Source organism: Podarcis cretensis (assembly GCF_951804945.1).
Source record: "Podarcis cretensis genome assembly, chromosome: 8".
Lineage (NCBI taxonomy): Eukaryota > Metazoa > Chordata > Lepidosauria > Squamata > Lacertidae > Podarcis > Podarcis cretensis.
The window spans coordinates 50959470-50976993 of record NC_137177.1 but is presented as its reverse complement, the minus strand read 5'-3'; the positions used below and the strand labels follow the sequence as shown (position 1 = coordinate 50976993).

The 17524-nt window shown below is 52.2% G+C and overlaps 1 protein-coding gene and 1 long non-coding RNA gene across 2 annotated transcripts; one reads left to right on the top strand and one right to left on the bottom strand.

Annotated features, from left to right (window-relative positions):
- Positions 1–48: 48 nt before the first annotated feature.
- DBNDD1 (dysbindin domain containing 1) lies at positions 49–15783 on the bottom strand. Its single transcript, XM_079988169.1, has 4 exons — positions 15627–15783; positions 7605–7757; positions 7039–7179; positions 49–3813 (listed from the first exon to the last, which is right to left on the bottom strand). Exons 1-4 carry the CDS (start codon positions 15655–15657, stop codon positions 3644–3646), a joined length of 495 nt encoding a protein of 164 aa, XP_079844295.1. The 5' UTR covers positions 15658–15783; the 3' UTR covers positions 49–3643.
- Positions 8178–11935, top strand: LOC307222596. Its single transcript, XR_013841808.1, has 2 exons — positions 8178–8684; positions 11652–11935. It is a non-coding gene; the product is annotated as an uncharacterized lncRNA (long non-coding RNA).
- Positions 15784–17524: the final 1741 nt, after the last annotated feature.

Here is a 17524-nt window from a genome sequence, read left to right as displayed (position 1 = left end):
GGTTTGTTTGTTTCCTTGCTTCATAAGAACAAAGCAAAACAACAGAAAAAGCAATGATTTTGCTTTAATGGTTCAGACTACATTGCCAGGACAGGACACACCCTGTGATCTATTGCTGGGTCTGTTCCACAGCTTTAGAGGCCTCTGCTGTCTGACCCCAGGGGTTGGAGGGGGGCAGCAATAAACCATAACTGGGCACATTCAAACTTCAAACCCCAAGTGCAGAAACCTGGATTATACACGTCTGTTGGGTGAATGACAAGACAGTGGTGTGCAGGGCATCATCAAGGTCAGACCTGGGTCTGCACGGTTGATTGGGCAGTTTTCCTGCTCATGGCACCAGCAAGTGGATTGTGTGACAGAGTCAACGCTGCAGCCCAGCCCCAAGAACAGCAAAGGACACGTTGTGTCATCGTTAGGTGATATCCAGCACACTTCTGATTGGCTCCTGTAAAAGCTGTAGTTCTGCCACACTGCCTCAGCCAGAGCAACTGAGACTTTGTTTTGCCAGCTCTTACACCTTGCCCAATGAGAGGCCAAGAGCTGGGCAAGAAGTATCTGGAAGTGCCACCTCCTGCCTTCCTGACCCCTGTTCATTGTGTGCCTGCAGAAAAGTTCTGCTTGGTCCTCTGTGCCCAGGTAAATACTGTTGCGTGTGCTGAGTATTTCAGAGGGAGCAAAGGAGCCCCCAGCTGAGCAACTGGCTGGACCTGTTGGCATGAGGAAGGAGGGAGCGAGAGAACGGTATGGATCATTCTAGCTGCTGCTCCTAGAAAATTTGGTTCTGTGGCTTTAAGAAACCCTGATTGCTGTGAAGGACAGCCTCCAGCAGCTCTTGAGCGGAGACCCCAGGGGTAATCTGTCAGGGTTATTGAGGCCGCCTTCTCCCAACTGTGCACAATGCAAGTCCACAGGAATTGTGCTTTGCCAAGAGTGAGCAACCCAGAGGTGAGTCTCCAAGCATGAGGGGGCTGGACATGATGGAAACATGAACTCGCCACCTGGAAGAGCTTCATGGCCTTTGCCTTCAAGTGGCCTTGATGCTGTCGCTGTGCCAAGTGAGAAAAATGCAGCGCACCAGGGAAGTGGCTTTGGCTCCCCTGCTCCCCTTGCCTCTGGGCCACTGTTATTGTGCTGATCTGGTGGTATCCCTGCTGCAGCTTCCTGCCTCCACTTTGGCCAACAAAGCTGACTGTTCCTCAGTTCATAGCAAGGATGAAACCAGCCTCACGTCCTCCAGAAGTGGCTGCTTTTCGGTGATGTCCCTCTTCTGCCACAAGCCCCAGTTAGATCCAGTTTAAATTGGCACAGGGACTCAGGGTTCCAGGGTTGGCTTCTGGTTCCTGTGTTATAAACAACAAACTGGGTTTTGTGAACTGGAAGGGTGTGGATGCACTTGAGAGCATCCCTGCAAACAGCTGAATTTGGCTGTGGAAGCAAAGGATCAATTTGGGAAGCAGGCAGCTGTTGTTCTCCCTGAGCCCCCTCTCGGCACATGCACACACACACACACACATTCCCTGGTGGCTCATATGTCATCTGGGCATCATGATACACCAGCATTTCCACTTCAGCTGGCTGCGAGATCAGCTTGTGCTGCAATCAGCAGATGCTTATCTGTTAAGCCGTGAAACTCTGGACAGGCCTCAGAGTCCTCGTCATCTACGCTCTGCGCTCCACAATGGGGCTTGAAAGTTTATCTCCTCTGGCATGGCAGGCAAAGTGGAGAGGGCTGAGGGCTGTGCATTTTTTAATTCCCAAAGAGGAGGAAGGAACGCATCTGCAGCTCCATTTGTCTTGACACAAATCCCTCTTGCCTTAAGATGCCAGCATTTTGCTGCAGAGGATGGAGGCTGCTGCTTGCTACAGACTCATCCCAGGAATGCATGAGAAGATTTTGTCGCCCTCTGATCTGTTTGGCAAGGAAACCGGCTTTAAACTAAGGCCCAGACCACCTCTCTTGGTGGCTGAAAAGAAATGCAGCATTCCCTTCGCCCATGGCTACTGCGGTGTCTCAGGCTGTGGAGCCGTTCCCCCCCACACTCCCTCCCCCAGAAAGATGCAGTCACCCAGAACAGGGCTGTGCAGTTACTCTGTAGGCTTTGGGGCTTGTGCAGTGCCCCCGTTTCCGTTGGAGGTCCGGAGAGTCAGTGTGGTTGATGGATCAGAGGGCTGGGCTGAGCTCTGGCCTGTGGTCCCACCTAACTGAATGGCCTCAGCTGCAAGTTGCCACCTCTCAGCCTCCGGTTCAATGTCACTGACAGGCATGTTTTGATAGCAAACCCAGTATGGACTGCGGCACATTTGCAAAGTGAATGGAGCAACATGATTTGAATGGTGTTGGGCTGGGAGAGAGAAGCTGCTGTTCCTGCCCCATCCTGGCTTTCCCATCCTGAGAAGGAGAGGGGGAGAGAGGGGATGCAATCCTCTGGGTCTAGCTAACTGGGTGCCAACAGCAGGTGCCCAGTCTGCCAAGCGGCAACACCAAGTGGCTGACCAGCCATGGTGAGGAAGGTAAGGTAAACTGGACAGTGGGCCCCCAAAGTTTCTGAGGCCCCCAAACCTCAATAGGGTACAAGAGGGTGTGTAAGCCTTGGAAGGAGCCTGTGCTGAAGGGGACCCCAGAGACTGAACTAACTCCCTGTCCCTGCTACAAGGGCATTCAGGCACCAGAGGGCCACCACTAGGGAAAACACAAGCTGGGTCCAGCGCTTGGCTGAGAGCTTCTGGTTTAATGCACAACAGGGCAAGAAGCAGTCTCAGCAGCGTGCCTCTTTCCACTGGCACAAAGAGGCCTCCCCAGTTCACAAGGGGACGTACTTAGCTGCTCAATTCGGTCCTGCTCCTTCCTGGCTTCAAAGCAGTTGTGAGAATGCTCAGAGTTGCAGGAGGAGAAGCGTGCAGCTGCCCTGATGCTGAGCCAGGCCAAGCCTGTGGATGCTGTGTGCTAAGAAGACCAAAACCCCAAAGCAGCAGCTGGGAGTTAAGGCCACTGGGAAGAAAATGTGCTTTCGGAAGTGAGGGCTGGTTCCCCCCTTTCCCAGCAGGTCCTCCTGGTAGCTGGACTTTTGGCTTCATCACATATCCTGGAAGTGTTGTAGAAATGGTTCTGAGTTCCCCCAGGTTCCTTTGGTATAACAAGGTTCCTTTCCCTGGCTGAGACGCTGCCTCCCATCACCCCAGCATTGCTCAAGGCACATGGCTGAAGAAGGGGAACTTTTTCTCTATTGCTGTGTGCTTCAAGCCGCTCTCCCTTTCCCGTTTCTACTCGTCCCCAGCAAGGTAGCCTCTTGTTGGTGTGTCCATCGCCACTGGCTTTGTTGAGAAGGTAGCAGCAAAAGGTTCAAAAGTGCCTAAAGGAAACAGGACTGCAGCCGTCTCCCCTAGACGTGGCATCTGCTGCTTGGTGTTGATGGCAATGCAGAGAAGGTCCTGATGGGCAAATGTAACTCATGGCCGGGGGCTAAGCGAAATGATTTTTACACAACCAGCAAGACTGGCAAATGTCTTGACCTGGGAGGGAGGGAGGGAGGGAGGGAGGGAGGCAGAGGAGGAGGCAGAACGAATGTCTCTTAAGGTCACAAATTGCTTGGAATTTGTGGTTAGTGCAAGAGTGAGTGTTGGCACCTTGGTCTGGCTCTCGTTATTCTTCTTTCGGCTTCTCCACAGTAAGGAAAGTGTCTGCTTTGCTGGCCTGGAGCTCTGAGTCGCTGAGGTGCTTCTTCTCCCGGCCCTGATCACCTTTTGACCTCGTCCAGGATGGGGAGCGCAGGTAGCCGGCCCGGGGGTTAGGGTGGGGGTGGGGGTGCAGACCTATGCCGAGAGAAAGAAAGGCAGGTCGGGACCTGACCAGCACACCTGGTTGCTTCCTCACACCGACAGACCTTTCGTTAGGACTGCCGTATGTCTGGAATTTCCCAGACGTATCTGGGGATTTGTCCGCAAAAATAGCATCCAGGCAGAATTTTCAGAAATCGTTTAGAATGTTTGGGAAAATCCAGGTATATGACAGCCTACATTGGAAGTGTTGGGGTTTTTTTTTTGGCAAATTTCCTGTTTTAAAAAGCTCAAAACTTTCCTTCTTTCTTTCTTTCTCTCTCTCTCTTTCTTTCTTTCTTTCTCTCTCTCTCTCTCTCTCTCTCTCTCTCTCTCTCTCTCTTTCTTTCTTTCTTGGAGATTTTGCAAAAATCAGGGCTCAGCCACACTTTCGTCTACCCGTATTTTGATTGCATCGTGTACCAACTAATTCCCCCAGGTCTAAGAGTTTCCCCATTGTTCTGTGACTGTGCCTTGAGAAAAATCCATTGTACCCGTTGACTCAGAAGCTCGGTAAGCAACCTCTCTCTTCGGATTTTCCATGCATCTGAGGAGATCCAGTTCAGTGGGTAAGAACTGGTTTTTGCAAGGCACAGCTGCAGAACAATGAGAAAACCTCTCGGACCCTGGGGAATTACCGTATTTTTCCATGTATAACACGCCCCCTATTTTGGGGGACTTCAAATTAAGAAAATGGAAAATGGCAGCCAATCGCCAGCAGCCCTTCTCACAGCCACCAATCACCAGCACTATTGCCACTGAGAATCTCCTGCTTGCAGCTGTGACCAATCGCCCAACCCCACTCTGCACTACCCAAGTATAAGACGAGGGATAATTTTAAAGCTAATGTTTAAATTAAAGACCCTCATCTTATAGATGGAAAAGTACAGTAATCAGGGCAGAATGCAATCAAAATACAAGTCAAGTTTGGACGAGCCCTTAATTTATGACCCATCTTTCCACATACTGGGTGTCAAAGGCAGCTATCTGAAGCAATGTACAATAAAAACAAAACAAATATCCAAAGCAGATAAAACAACAGCAGAGCAGAAGAGAAGCAGATAAAAACAGTAGCCAACTTAAAATTCTCAGTGAGAAACACAAAGTCCTCCCACTCCGGCGAGGGGCAGCTAGTCATGCGCAGCGCCAGCTCCCAGCTGTGTCCACATCAAAGGACACATCCAGCTAGTTCCGTGGGGCCTTGATGAGCAGCTCACGTGGGTCTCCCTTGCTGTACTTGCGGCCTGTGCAGCCAATACATTTTGCAAGGCCTGCTCAAAATCAAATAGGCTCCCTTTCCAGACGCAGCCTCCCAGTGAAAGAGGGAGGACTTTGAGCCCTGCATTTTCTGTGAAGAAGTAGAACAGAGGTGTGGGATCCACTGGGTGTTTTTGGCAGATCCCCTGAGAGTCTGCTCGCCTCATTCTGTGTGATCCATGCACATGATGGCCAATAATAACAAATCAAAAAGCCGACCTGCAGCCTGGATTTCCCTCCCTGCCTCTTCTTCTCTGCTGAGAGTGCAGGGAACTCTCCTCATTAATTCCACTCACACTTTCCCACCAAGGAGGCTGATCTGCATTTCCACTCCATCTGTGTCACTGGGATGCAGCTGCTGCCTCCGCAGACACCATCGCAGACACCCTCTTCATACCCCTCTCAGCACAGCTGCTCATCGTGCCATTGCTCTGGGAGGGGCAGGAGAAGAGGGCCTGGAATCATGGGATGGGGAGCCCTCCCTCCTCCCTACACACACAGTGCGCAAGCCCTCCCTAGAGCAATAGCTTGCGCATCATCCTCAAGCAGATAATGAGGACATCATCACTCAGAGGAGAACCAGCTTGCCCCAGGGAGAAGCTTGATATTTTCCACAATCAAAGAGAACATCCTCTAAGCCAAAGTGTCTCCTTTTCTGAGACACCTGTCAAATGCTATCTGTTTTCTGAGACTCTTGGCACAGCTGGGCTGCTTAATGAGGCGCACACACACCCCTACCGGCATGCTTGATTAAGCAGATTTCACACTGTCACTCCATGCTTGGGTTCCTTATCATCACAGGTGGGGTTGATTGGCTCAGGTGACCTTTCTGCCGCAGCAGCTCTGCCTGGGGTGATGTGCAAGCCCCACAAGGCAGTTGCCAGGCACTCTTCCCCCTGCCACTGCCCTAGTCTTTGTGCCCTAGATCTTGCCTAGCTGATTAAAAGCATCTTACTCTGTTTGCAATCCTGTTCCCACTTAACTGGGAGTAAGCACCATAGAACTCAGTGGGACTTACCTCTGGCTAGAGATGGATAAGATTACGCTGCAAGAATTGGGCCTCATAGACTCACTCTTGTGCACTGAACATCAACAGTTTTTAAAAAGTAATTTTGAGAATTAGATACATGACGAAAAAGAAAAAGGAAATTAGGGCACCTGAGTACAGAAACATATTTTGCGGAGCCATAAGGCACCATACAGAGTTGCCATTTTGCAATTGAATATGCTTCAGGTTGGAAGGCAACAGATCTCAGGGCATACATCTGATGCTTAGGCCCTTTGTGGCATCATGTCTGAACTGCTTCTTGTTAAACTTAAAGCCTGGGGAGGGGAACAACAGACCAGAATTATACTGAAATCAATAAAATCCTACTGAATGGGGTAACAACATTAATCCCAACCAGCAGGAACTATGGTATAAAAAGGAAAGCATTCTAAGAAGCTGCAGAAACGGTAACTTCGTTTGTGGTTTGAAAATTTCCTAGGATCAAAACTGGAGAGCAGAGTCGCCTCTCCAGATATGCTTCTCCTAAGTAATCTCACACTTGCAAGTGAGATTACTAGAGGGTGGGATGGGTGGAAAGGTGTCAGCTGACACCCCCCCCCCCCCGGATAAGGCACTTGCTTAGCTGCTTTGTAAAGCCAATTTATGTGACACTGCCTCTGCCCACATGCCTAGCAGGATGAGTGCCACATTGATCATTAGATCTGCAGCCGTTGGCTCGACCCGGCAGTCTCATCTTGCGCTCTTTTGTCAAGGATGATAGGAGTTGTAGTCCAGCAACATTTCAAGGGCCACAGCTTGCTGATCCCTCTTTTGAATCCCAACATGTTTCTCCCCCAACCTTTGGAGCTATCTTAGGTCTATGCAGATGTATGCAGTTGGAATTGACTAATTAGTTCCTCCATTTTAAAGCTTGCATAATTAATTGGTTTACGATTAAATCGAGCAACCACACTTACCAGCAGGGGATTCATTGCCTGTGTTCTCATCATCAGAGTCAGCAAAGACCTCCGCTAGCTCCTGGTCAGACATGTCTGTAAGCTCAGTTAGGTCCAGAAGGTCAAAGTGCACCTCAAGGGAGGAGACGCTGCTCAAAGGTTCTGTGGAGACAAGATGTCAGTGAGAACCATGACCAGTTAGGCAGTGTGGGAACAGACGAGAAGGCCCTCTGATAGGGTCAGTTGTCCTGGACTCGGACATGCCCTCCCCACACTGCAGATGGTCTGCAGACTGAGGCCGGAGAGGGAACACTGGCGAGTTAATGGCAGAGGCAAGATTTGAGCCAGGGACTTTCCTGATTCCGTAGCTCAGCCTTTTAGCCTCTGCACTTTAAATGAATGCAAAGTATGCTTCTTATTTGTGGTAAGCTCCCAGGTGGGCCTTTCTGCAGCTCCCAGGAGATGCAGCTGTAAGGGAGTCCAGGATCTCAGGGGGAGTTGCTGAGCTGGGCTAGGGGCCCAGACAGGTCTTTGCCTTCTCCTACAGCCAGCAGAGAGCCAACTCCTTCCTTCCAGGTTTTACTTACGCCTGCGTTCCGCAACCTGCAGCAGCCCGGAAGTGGGGATTGGTATCCCTCCTTCTTCCTCAGCAGGGGGGCTGTGGGGCTCTTCCACCAGTCCATGTATGGGTACAATAATGGGGGCCAGCCGCTCTGGCGTTTGGGCCCCTTTAATCAGCTCTGAAACGACAAAGGATTGCATCTGCTTACAGGAGACATGGTAGGAGAGCAAAGGGAGAATCACTACGCAGGCCTGATCAGACCCACCCGGCATCAGCATCCCTTTTCAGTTCAGGTGGATACAGTTAGGCTTGTTGGCCAACAGGTAGGAGAGGCCTGTTTCCCATACAAGCCCCCCCCCCCCAATTGGCAGGAAGGAAACTGAGCGGGACTGCCCTTTGTTTCTGCAGCGAATTCTGGGAACAGACCCCTAAACTGACCACCAGCCTGGATGGCTACTAGCCACGATGGTTCTGCCTCCACAGTCGGAGGCTGTAATGCTTCTGAAGACCACTTGCTGGGTGCTATTGCACTCAGGTTCTGCTTGAGGGTTTCCCACAGGCACCTCATTGGCCACTGTGAGAACAGGATGATGGCTTTTCTAATGCTTCTCTGTCCTTAAACTCCAGCTCCTTATCCAGGCCACTCCTGCAACTTATTCATGGCAGATGAGAAACCAAGGAACAACTTCCACCTCCCGCTTCTACCAAATCTCAGGTGTTGGGTCACCGTTCGGCTGAGCTACAGCATTCCTCTTTTCTTTGGCTCTCCATTTTTTGCATTTCTTCACCCTCCTGTGCTGAATTCGGCTGCAAGGATTAATCCAGCCTGCCGCCTCAACCATGTCTAGCTGCAACTTGGCTGTCTCCCCCGTGTGTGTGTGTGTGTGTGTGTGTGTGTGTTTTATCCCCTCCTTGCATCTAGCAGAGACTGGCACCATGTGAGAAGCGTCTCCCACAGTTCTGCCACTTAAACTTCAACTTAAGATATTTGCTGTTGCTCTTCCTGCAGGTTCCTCCTGCAGCCTCACTCCTTAATAGCTTTCTGTTCGGCTCCAAGCCCTTAACCAAGCCTCTGCCAACCAAAGGCCTTCCAGATTCATGGATGGTAAGTCTGTCAGTGGCTCCTAGCCATGATGGCTATGCTCTGCCTCCACAGTCAGAGGCAACCTGCTTCTGAACAGCAGTTGCTGGGAATCAAAGTGAGGAGAGGGCACTTGGGCTCAGCTCCTGCTTGAGGGTTCCCCACTGACATCTGGGTAGCTACTATGAGAAAAGGATGCCTGGCTGTACATCCATACATATAAAATTTCATATGGAAATCTGTGCCCTCTTTTTTACGTAATTGGAATGCCAACCTGCAATACCCCTGTGGTCTTTGTCCTCTCATCTTCCCTTCCCATTTCCCTCTTTATGTAGCTCCCATTCAGGCCAAGCCAAGCCACACAGATGCACCTCTGCGGGCTCATGGTCTTAGAATCATATAATTGTAGAGTTGGAAGGGACCCGGAGGATCATCTAAGTCCCATCCCCTGCAATGCAGGAATAGGCAGCTGTCCTATACTAAGGCTACCAGATTTTTAAAATGAATCCAGGGACACTTATTGTTTGCTATGTACATCTGAATGCTGAGAAAGCTGTAAATCCGGGGACTGTCCCCAGGAAACGGGGACATCTCGTAACCTTATCCTATACAGGGATCGAACCTGCAGCCTTGGCATTATCAGCACCATGCTCTAACCAACTGAGATATCCAGGCTTCAAAGAATCATTGTGCAGCTTTCTTCTAGGATGGGCACCCCAAACTGAAAAAGGGGGTAAATGAGCAAAGCTGCACAATCTGCCGCAAGAGGCTCTTTGCAGCTGTGAGGCTATTAACAAAGGGGCTGTGTTTGCAGACACCTGATACACCCCTCCCTAGCCCTTGTTTCCTTCCTTCTCCTTGCCCTTTCTTCTGTTTGCTCAGCCTTGGATGAAGAGCTCATCCAGGAAAGGGGGAGGGGCCTTATCTCCCCCTTCCCCAGTATTAAACACCCCCTGCCTCATAACTCTAAAAGGACTCCTAGAGCTACCCAGAGAGGTGTGGGACAAAACAGGAAGCGCAGCAGCTGGCTTTGCCTGAAGAGTGGCAAAGGAAGAAAGGTTGGCACTTTCTCCCAGGGCAATTTACAGATGGGTACCAAGAACCTGGGGCTCCTGCTAAGGAACCAGCTGCTGCTGGGAGTTGCAATGACAAAGGACTGGTCTGTTTGAGAGCAGGCTGGCAGGCAGACCCAGAACAAAGGCTGGTCTGTCAGGAGGAAGGAAGATGCCACCAGAACCACTGTCCTGACTGTGAGCCATGGGCTGTGTGTGCTCAGATGTCTCCCCACTGACCCCCTACTCCATGGCCATCAGTTTTGTACCCAAGGGGTGGAAGACATGCCAGCAGCCTTGGCTTCGGTATGTGCAGGTAATCCCAGCAATGCAATTGCACAAGAGTCTAGAACAGTCACACAACGAGAGACTCTGAGCCAGCAGCTTTCCCCAACCTGATTCCCTCCAGCTGTTTTGGTGTATGATTCCCATCAGCAGCACTGGCTGGGGATGATGAGAATTGTGGTCCAAAACAGCTGGAGGGCACCAGGTTGGGGAAGGCTCCTGTAGTAAATCCTATTCTTTGGTGTTCCCTGTAGGTCATAGCTCAGGTCTCCCCAGATGCTCTGATGAGACGTTCACTTTGCCCAGTGTTGGCAGCTAAGTCAGGGACTTGTTGTGGTACACATGACCCTCCCCAGGAGCTAGGACTTTGCATGTGTGCCCCCTCTCCCTCTTTACATCATGGCTGGTGCCAGAAAGCCTGTGTCTGCACAGTCCACTCATATAAAGGGCTCAGCTAGAGAGACACAGAAAAGCAGAACCTCTGAGCTTGGGAAATCACTCTCCGCCTCATCCATTGTGCCAAGGCCACACACAGGGACTGCCCCAGCACTGTGCCAGCTATCAGGCAACTGGCACCCTACAACAGGGGCACATGAGGTTTGTGCCACAAATGATTGGCAGGCTGGGTCCTACCCGCTCATTAACAGGCAGGATGTTGGTGCTGTTACCCAGAACATAAATGCAAATCCCAGCTAGCTAAGCATGCATGTTGATGTGCTGGGAGGACCCATGGTCAACACTGCTCTCGTTTTTCACATCACTCTCCCCCACAAAACTACCCTCCTCCAGCACTTGTGTCCTGAATTTGAGTCCTCCAGCGTACCCTTACATGATTGCAAGTGTGTGTGTATATATGCACTTACAGAATTTTGCTGTAGCATCCCTGCACATCATGCTGGAAAAACAAAGTGCTCTTTAATTTCCATGCCTCCTCCTCTCATCCACAGATGTGCAGCAGCAGCGCAATGTGCCCAGCAGGAGGAGGGTGGGGGAGTTGGGCATTGATTCCCAATAGAGATGTACTAGCAGCACTGAATGAATTGAGGGGGCAATATTCCCTAATGGACTGGAGCTAAGGGGAGAGGGAGCCCACAGCCCTTGCTTGCTCCAGGGGCAATGAAACTATTAGCATTGAGCAGAGAGAACAAGAAGTCTCCATTTAGCCAGCTCAAAGCAAGGGCAGTGAAAGGGGGAATTTCAGTGAGAGCAACATCTTCTTTTCTGAGCTGCTGACAACATTTGGGGTTTGAGAATGCCTCCCAAACTACGTTGTGAGCAATCAAGCCATGGATCCAAAGCTGCTGCTGCTGCTGCTGCTGCTGCTGCTGCTGCTTCTTTGCCAGTTCTGCAGTCAGCATGCTCTGATCTATTAGATTGGGATGATGGGGCCCTGGGGAATACATGGACTAGTGTGGGTAACAATCTGGTTGTTTTTTAACCTAAGAGTCATGAAGGGGCTTTGGGGGTGCAGCACTGCCAGCAGAGGTGATGCTCATTTCAAAGGAGGCCCCCAACATCCAAGAGCATCCACTGTCCTTTTCCAACAGTAGAGACAGAGCAAACACGCTTTTCTCCTAGCCCAAACAGAGCTGTTTATTTAACTGTGTCTGGATTCTGTCCAAATTCTTTGCATTTCATCCAACCCATTCTACAGGTTGCAGAACTCCTTGCTGAGTCAGAATTGCCTGTTTAACCTGCAGCAGCTCGTGGTGATCAGCAGATTCCACCTTACAAACAGCTCCAGTAGGGAATGCTTTTTTCCTCCAGAAAAGAGAAGTACCAGGGCTACGGTTTGTCTTGAAACTCACCCCCATTGGTTTGTTGATTTTGCTTGTTAATTTTCTGCGTACATATGTAGTCTGCTTTCCTGGTAAAGTGGCCACCAATGCAACCATTTAAAATCATTTTAATAACCAATAAAAACCAATCTAAACAAAATTAAGACAAATGTTTAACCAGCTAAGTATTTGGGGATTTGCTGCATCCCAGTGGTAAACAAAATATTCTCTGCACATGTTCAGAGGTGCTGAACATGTTCCTCATTCTGCAGCTGAAACCTGGCATGGGAACCATTTTCTGGGCACATCTGGAATTTTGAGGGCGTGCCAATGCCTCTTATCCCGTCTCTCCCTAGAACAGCCCCCATCCCGAGAGACAGAAAGAGTGAAAATGCTCACACGCACACATATGCGTTCTGCTTTTCCAAAGGATCTAAATAAAATACGTAATCTGAGCCTTGAAAAACACATAGAAGTGAAAGAGGATGTGGGAAAGAGCAACATTCTTCCAACTTCCTCCTTTAGTGCTATAGCTATACACTTTTCAAGGGGGAGAAAGTAGGACCACCCCCCTCACAACTTCACAGGCAATAAGACAGTGAATGTGGGTGGGTAGGCCAAAAGCCTTTGTGAACACCCAAGCAAGACCTCAAGGGTGCCATTGTGCTCATGGGTGCCAAGTTGCCAACTCTTGGCTTGTGTATGTGTATTATTATATAGATTCACATGTTATTCCAGTCTAGGGGAAAGGACAACAATTCCCCCCAACTTTTCTTGCTGAGCAGAAGTTGCCAGTCTGAGCCAGGATCCTCTTTTCTTCTTTACAGTATTGACTCATCCTTAAGCCTTGGTTCCTTTTTGAAATATCACTGATATGCTTTTGGTTGGCTCAAAACAAACACAATAGCCCAGACTCAGGAGGTCACTAGTAACAGCCACATCTAAATGTCAGATTTATTTCTCTAAAGGAGGATATGCACTGTTAATAAGGAAATTTTGGCGCCATTCTTGCTGGTGGGGGTGGGTGGGCAGGAAAGAAGGGAGATGCTGTGTTAAAGGATCTTATTTCTGCTTGCTCCCCAATGGAGCACCATAATGCAAAAATCATTCCTTCATAGCGCGTTTCTATCTCTAACAAAAGAGTTTTAGATAAGGTTTTGTATTCTCATGTGCCTGCTGCTTTTATGATCTCTTCTGCTTCCTCTGAAATGAATGCATATCCTTCCCCATCTACCCCACCAGTCTCCATCTCCCTTCCCTCCCTCTGTTGCCTCTTCTGTGTCAGAAATGTAGGCTGCAAAGCAGGGGCAGGGACAACCTGCGGCTCTCAGGCTCATTGCAAAAACGCTCTGCAAGCCATCAGTTCAAGCCTCTGACAAGAGGGATCTGTTCCTCCCCTGCTGGGTTGAGAGGGAGAGGAAGCAAGAAGAGGGGTGTCAGAAAGAGAGAGGAGGGGTGTCAGAAAAAGACAGGGGGGGGAGGATGTCAAAAAGACAGAGAGAACAAAGGGTGCCAGAAAGAGACAGTGGTAGGCAGGGGAGGGGGAGAAGGGGCTGCTGGAGACAGGGAGAGGTGGAGAAGAAGGGGTGCCTAAAAGTGAGAGAGAAAATAGGCAGCAGTGGAAAAAATGGATAGCAAAAGGAGAAAGAAAAGGAGATGTCACTGCCCATTTTTTACCCTAGCCCCACCCACTGCTGTTATCTGTTTTGCCAACCAACAGTATATAAACCCTACAGATCACCCTAGGGAAGGAGGCCCTTGCCTTGATAGAGAGAGAAAAGTTCCTTGCTGCTCCTGCCAATGAATGCCTGGACTCCTCCTGCTCAATAGGTTCCTCACCTATCTGTGCCAATAGGAGGCTGGTCTGCGCCAGCCCTTGTGTATGTAAAGTGGCCCCCCGGGGCTGGACTCCAGCAGGAGAGGTTCTGCTAACTCCAACTATACTAGAGCCATCCCTGGGTGTCTGATGAAATGCCTCTGGCCAGATCTTGGAATCAGGTTTGAAAATGTGTGCGTGTTTAAATGTTAAAATCGTGCCAATGCATTATAAGGCATTAATGTTAAGCATCTGCTTGCCAGATTCAGAAATTGCATCCTTCTTCTGAGGCTCCTAAATCTGACAACATCCCTAACGGAAAACGTTGAGAAGGAATCCAATTAGGAGAATTTGCTGGTGACTGTTGAGTTGGAAGGACTGGAGCTGTCTGGGGAAATCACCCCAGCTGCTCTGCGCTGGCTGCCCCTTCCCCATGCAGCCCCCTCCCCAATCTACATCCTCCCCCCAAAAAGGAGGGAGCCTGCCTGCTTCTCTCAACTCCCATCATCTCAGCTCCTCTCCCAGCCTGCCCCCTCCAGCTGAAGGAAGGGGGCTTGGAGGAAGGTGTGTGTGTGTGTGTGTGTGTGTGGAGATTCTCACAACTGCTGCTGACTCATATTACGTGAAAGGCGCTCCAGGTCACCGGGCCTGGACTGATGGAAGCTGCGCGTTTGGTACGGGGAATAAACGGCTGGCTGCGGATACCCAAAGCAAGAGCTGCCAGGAATCAGGCCAGTCAGAGATGGAAGCCTTTCCATAAATGTGTATGGGGTGGAGTGAGGGAAGGAGGAAGGTAGCAGGGGCCTGAATGAAATTCACGCTTTATCTCTCCAATATTATTCAGCACCCCTTCCCGCCCCCTGCTGGTAAAAGGGCAAGACACGCATCAATCAGCAGCTCAAGCCCTGGGGAGGGTGCTGATTGAGTTTATTCAGCGAAAAGAGCACATGCTCAAGGGCGCTCTTGCGCGAGGCCTATAATTAAAAACAAGTAAAGCCCGGCGGGGTCCTGGGCCAACTGGCCTCATCCTGAGCCCTTGTGAAGCACAAGGGGGCCCTTGTTGCGGGTTCCGATGCTGGGCCTGTCTCGGTATCTTCCCAGCGGCAGGGCAGCAGCGAGGAGGCGCTTCCCTCCGGCGGCGGAGCCCCAGCCTGCCCGCGGGCTTGCCCTGGTCACGGGAAGGTGGCCAGGGCATCGGGCTGCTGGGCTGCCTTTCCTCGCCTGCTGGGCTCCAGATGTGGAACAGGGACGATACCCTCGAGGGAGGGGTGCCACAGCTGGGGCAGCTGAGAGACCTTCTGCCTGCTTCTAGGAGGGATAGGGAAGAGATCTTTCTCCAGCTTGGAGCAAAGTGGAGAGGGCGCACACTACTTGCCCTGGGCAAGACCCCTGGAACTGCTGCCTCCCTCCCGCTCCACTCAAAGCAGGCGGCCAGGCTACTTGCAGCCCCAAGTGCCAAGCAGGCGCCCCGCAAGGCAGCCAGCTCCGCCGGGCCCTCCAAGCACGCATCACCCCGGAGCCTCTTGCAAAGCGGCAAAGGCGACCTCCCCACCGCGCCCAAGGCAGCCACACCCTCCCCGGCCCAGAGGTCCAGACTCCACTCCGGGAGCATTCCGGTCACACCCCACTGCGCGCCCCATCCATCCTCTGCGGACACACTCGGCGGCGCCTCGCCTAAGTTGGGGGCGCGCGGTGGGATCCCCAAGGCGCCCTCCGCCCGAGTCACCACCAACTAGCCACCGGCCGGGTGATCCCTATGATTTGCGGCCGGGAACTGGTCATTCCACTTGGGGACCCTTCCTGGCCAGCGCGGGGAGGGAGAGGATGGCGGCCCCGTCCACCTGCCCCCTCGGAGCGTCCGAGGCGCCCTCCTGCCCGTCCGGGCAGCTCCTGCGCAGCAGCGCCCGCTGCAGGCGAGACGGAGCCCCTCACCGCGGCATCGGGGCGGCGGCCCCACTTGCTCCAGTGATCCACCTAGGGAGGCAGCGAGGGCGCCCGCTAGGGCTGCGTCCCCCGTCGCGAGCGGCGCACTTACCCGGGGTGGCGGCCCCTCGCGGCCCCTCCATGCGTCCGGGCTGCTGCAGCCGCTGCGCTGGTGCGCTCCTCCGCCTGACGAGCCGTCGCCGCCTCCGTGCGCGCTGCTCTGGTCACTGCACCAGCCGCGCCAGCAGCCCGAGCGCTCATCGCCGGGGAGGAGCAGGAGCGGGCCCGGCCGGCCGGCCGGTTCGGGCGGGGGGCGAGGCAGGAAGGCAGGCGCAGCAGAGCAGCGGCGGCCGCGGCAGCCCCCCACCTCGGCCGTCGAGGAGCGCCGCTAGGCACTGGCCGAGGGGAGGGGAGGGGGGCGGGGTGCGCGGGAGGCGGCCGCGCCAGCGAGCGAATGGCCCGCCCACCGGTCCGCACCACCGGCTCACCCAGCGGGCTGCTGGGCTGACTTGGGCGTTCGGCTCCCTCCGGAACCTTCCCCGGCCGCCTTGCGAAATCTGAGCCCTGGAACGTCGAAAAGGCGAGCGCCCCTGAGCACGTGCAGAGTTCCCGGCGCAATCCGCATCCCGCTGAAGTCAGGGGAAGAGACCTTCTGGGTGGCAGGCTTGCAGCGGGGCAGCTGGACCCATGGCCAGGGAGGATCAGAGACAGAGGCCTCCTTCAGAGAGGCGGGGAGAGGGCGCTGCGCGGCCTTCACTCCTTTCTTGTGAGGACCCCGGAAGCAACACAGCCCTTAGTCTGACCCAGAACCATAGCCTTGTTTTGACATTCTTATGGGGAAGTCTGTTGCTAAGAAGGAAAAACCTCCAGTTTCAGGGACAGTCTACCAGAGCATTTCAGTTGCTGGGTGGGACAACAGCAGAGGAGGGCTGGGAGTTGTGGGTTTGAGGGTGGAACGAGGATGATGCCTGTGGGCATCAGACTGAGCACTGCAAGGAATTCATAGAGAATAAGGCTGTCCAGGACTGCTGATTATGATGGCCTTGTACAGGATCAGATGCAGTTGATAGGAGTCACAGGTGGGGAAACAGCTCCTGTTGTACTTATGTTCCACTTCTGGGCTTCCCATTGGGGCACCTGGCTGGCCACTGTGAGAACAGGATGTGGGAGTAGATGGGCTTTGGTCTCATCCAGCAAAGCTCCTATTACGAATTTACTGCACCCCCAATAAATCTTTGGGCTCCCTAGGACAGCACCACTTCTCTGTGTAGACATTAAGAACCGTCTGTCTCCCACCAGGCTCAGTATCCCTGGGGAACCAGCAAGCCCAGATGGAAATTTGCTTTTCTGTTTTTTCTGGAAGAGCCACAGAGAAGCTTCTTTCTCATCAGTCGTGCTTTGCACCTCCCATGTCCCCAGCGGGGAATGGAGTGAAGCTGGCATCTCTGCCAGCTGAGCTGCACTAGGCTTTTATTCCAGTCTCTGGCTACAAAACCTCCATTTTCTTTATCCCACCCCACTCTACTCCACCCCACCCCCAAGCAAGAGCTTCTAAAAACAGATCCAGGCGCAAATCCAAGCGGAAAGCCCCAATTAAGCAATGCCAACAGGAGAAACCCCCTGGCTGTTGTCTTCCTGGAACAAGGTATCCATGCAGGACCGAAGCAGAAAGCAGAAGTCTAAACACTGCTCTAGCAGGCTTAGGGTGAAAGCGAATAGTGGGAATCAATGTGCCATAGGCAATGCATGGCGTCCTAAGCTAGGCAACTGGGTCCCAATGTTTCCTGGAATCCAGCCTCTGTCAGAAATCCTTTACAGTAGTTCCACCATAGAATAAATACAAATCAAATAACTCAATGAAATAATGGTTGATTAGTTGACCCTGCAGGTGCACTCTGCACACTGTCAGAAGTGCTCTCCACATAGCTGTGTGAAGCAGCAGGCCACCCTTTTTCACTGGTGGGGTCACTTTGCTTGCTTACCCATTTCCTTCCTTCCCACCACATGCAT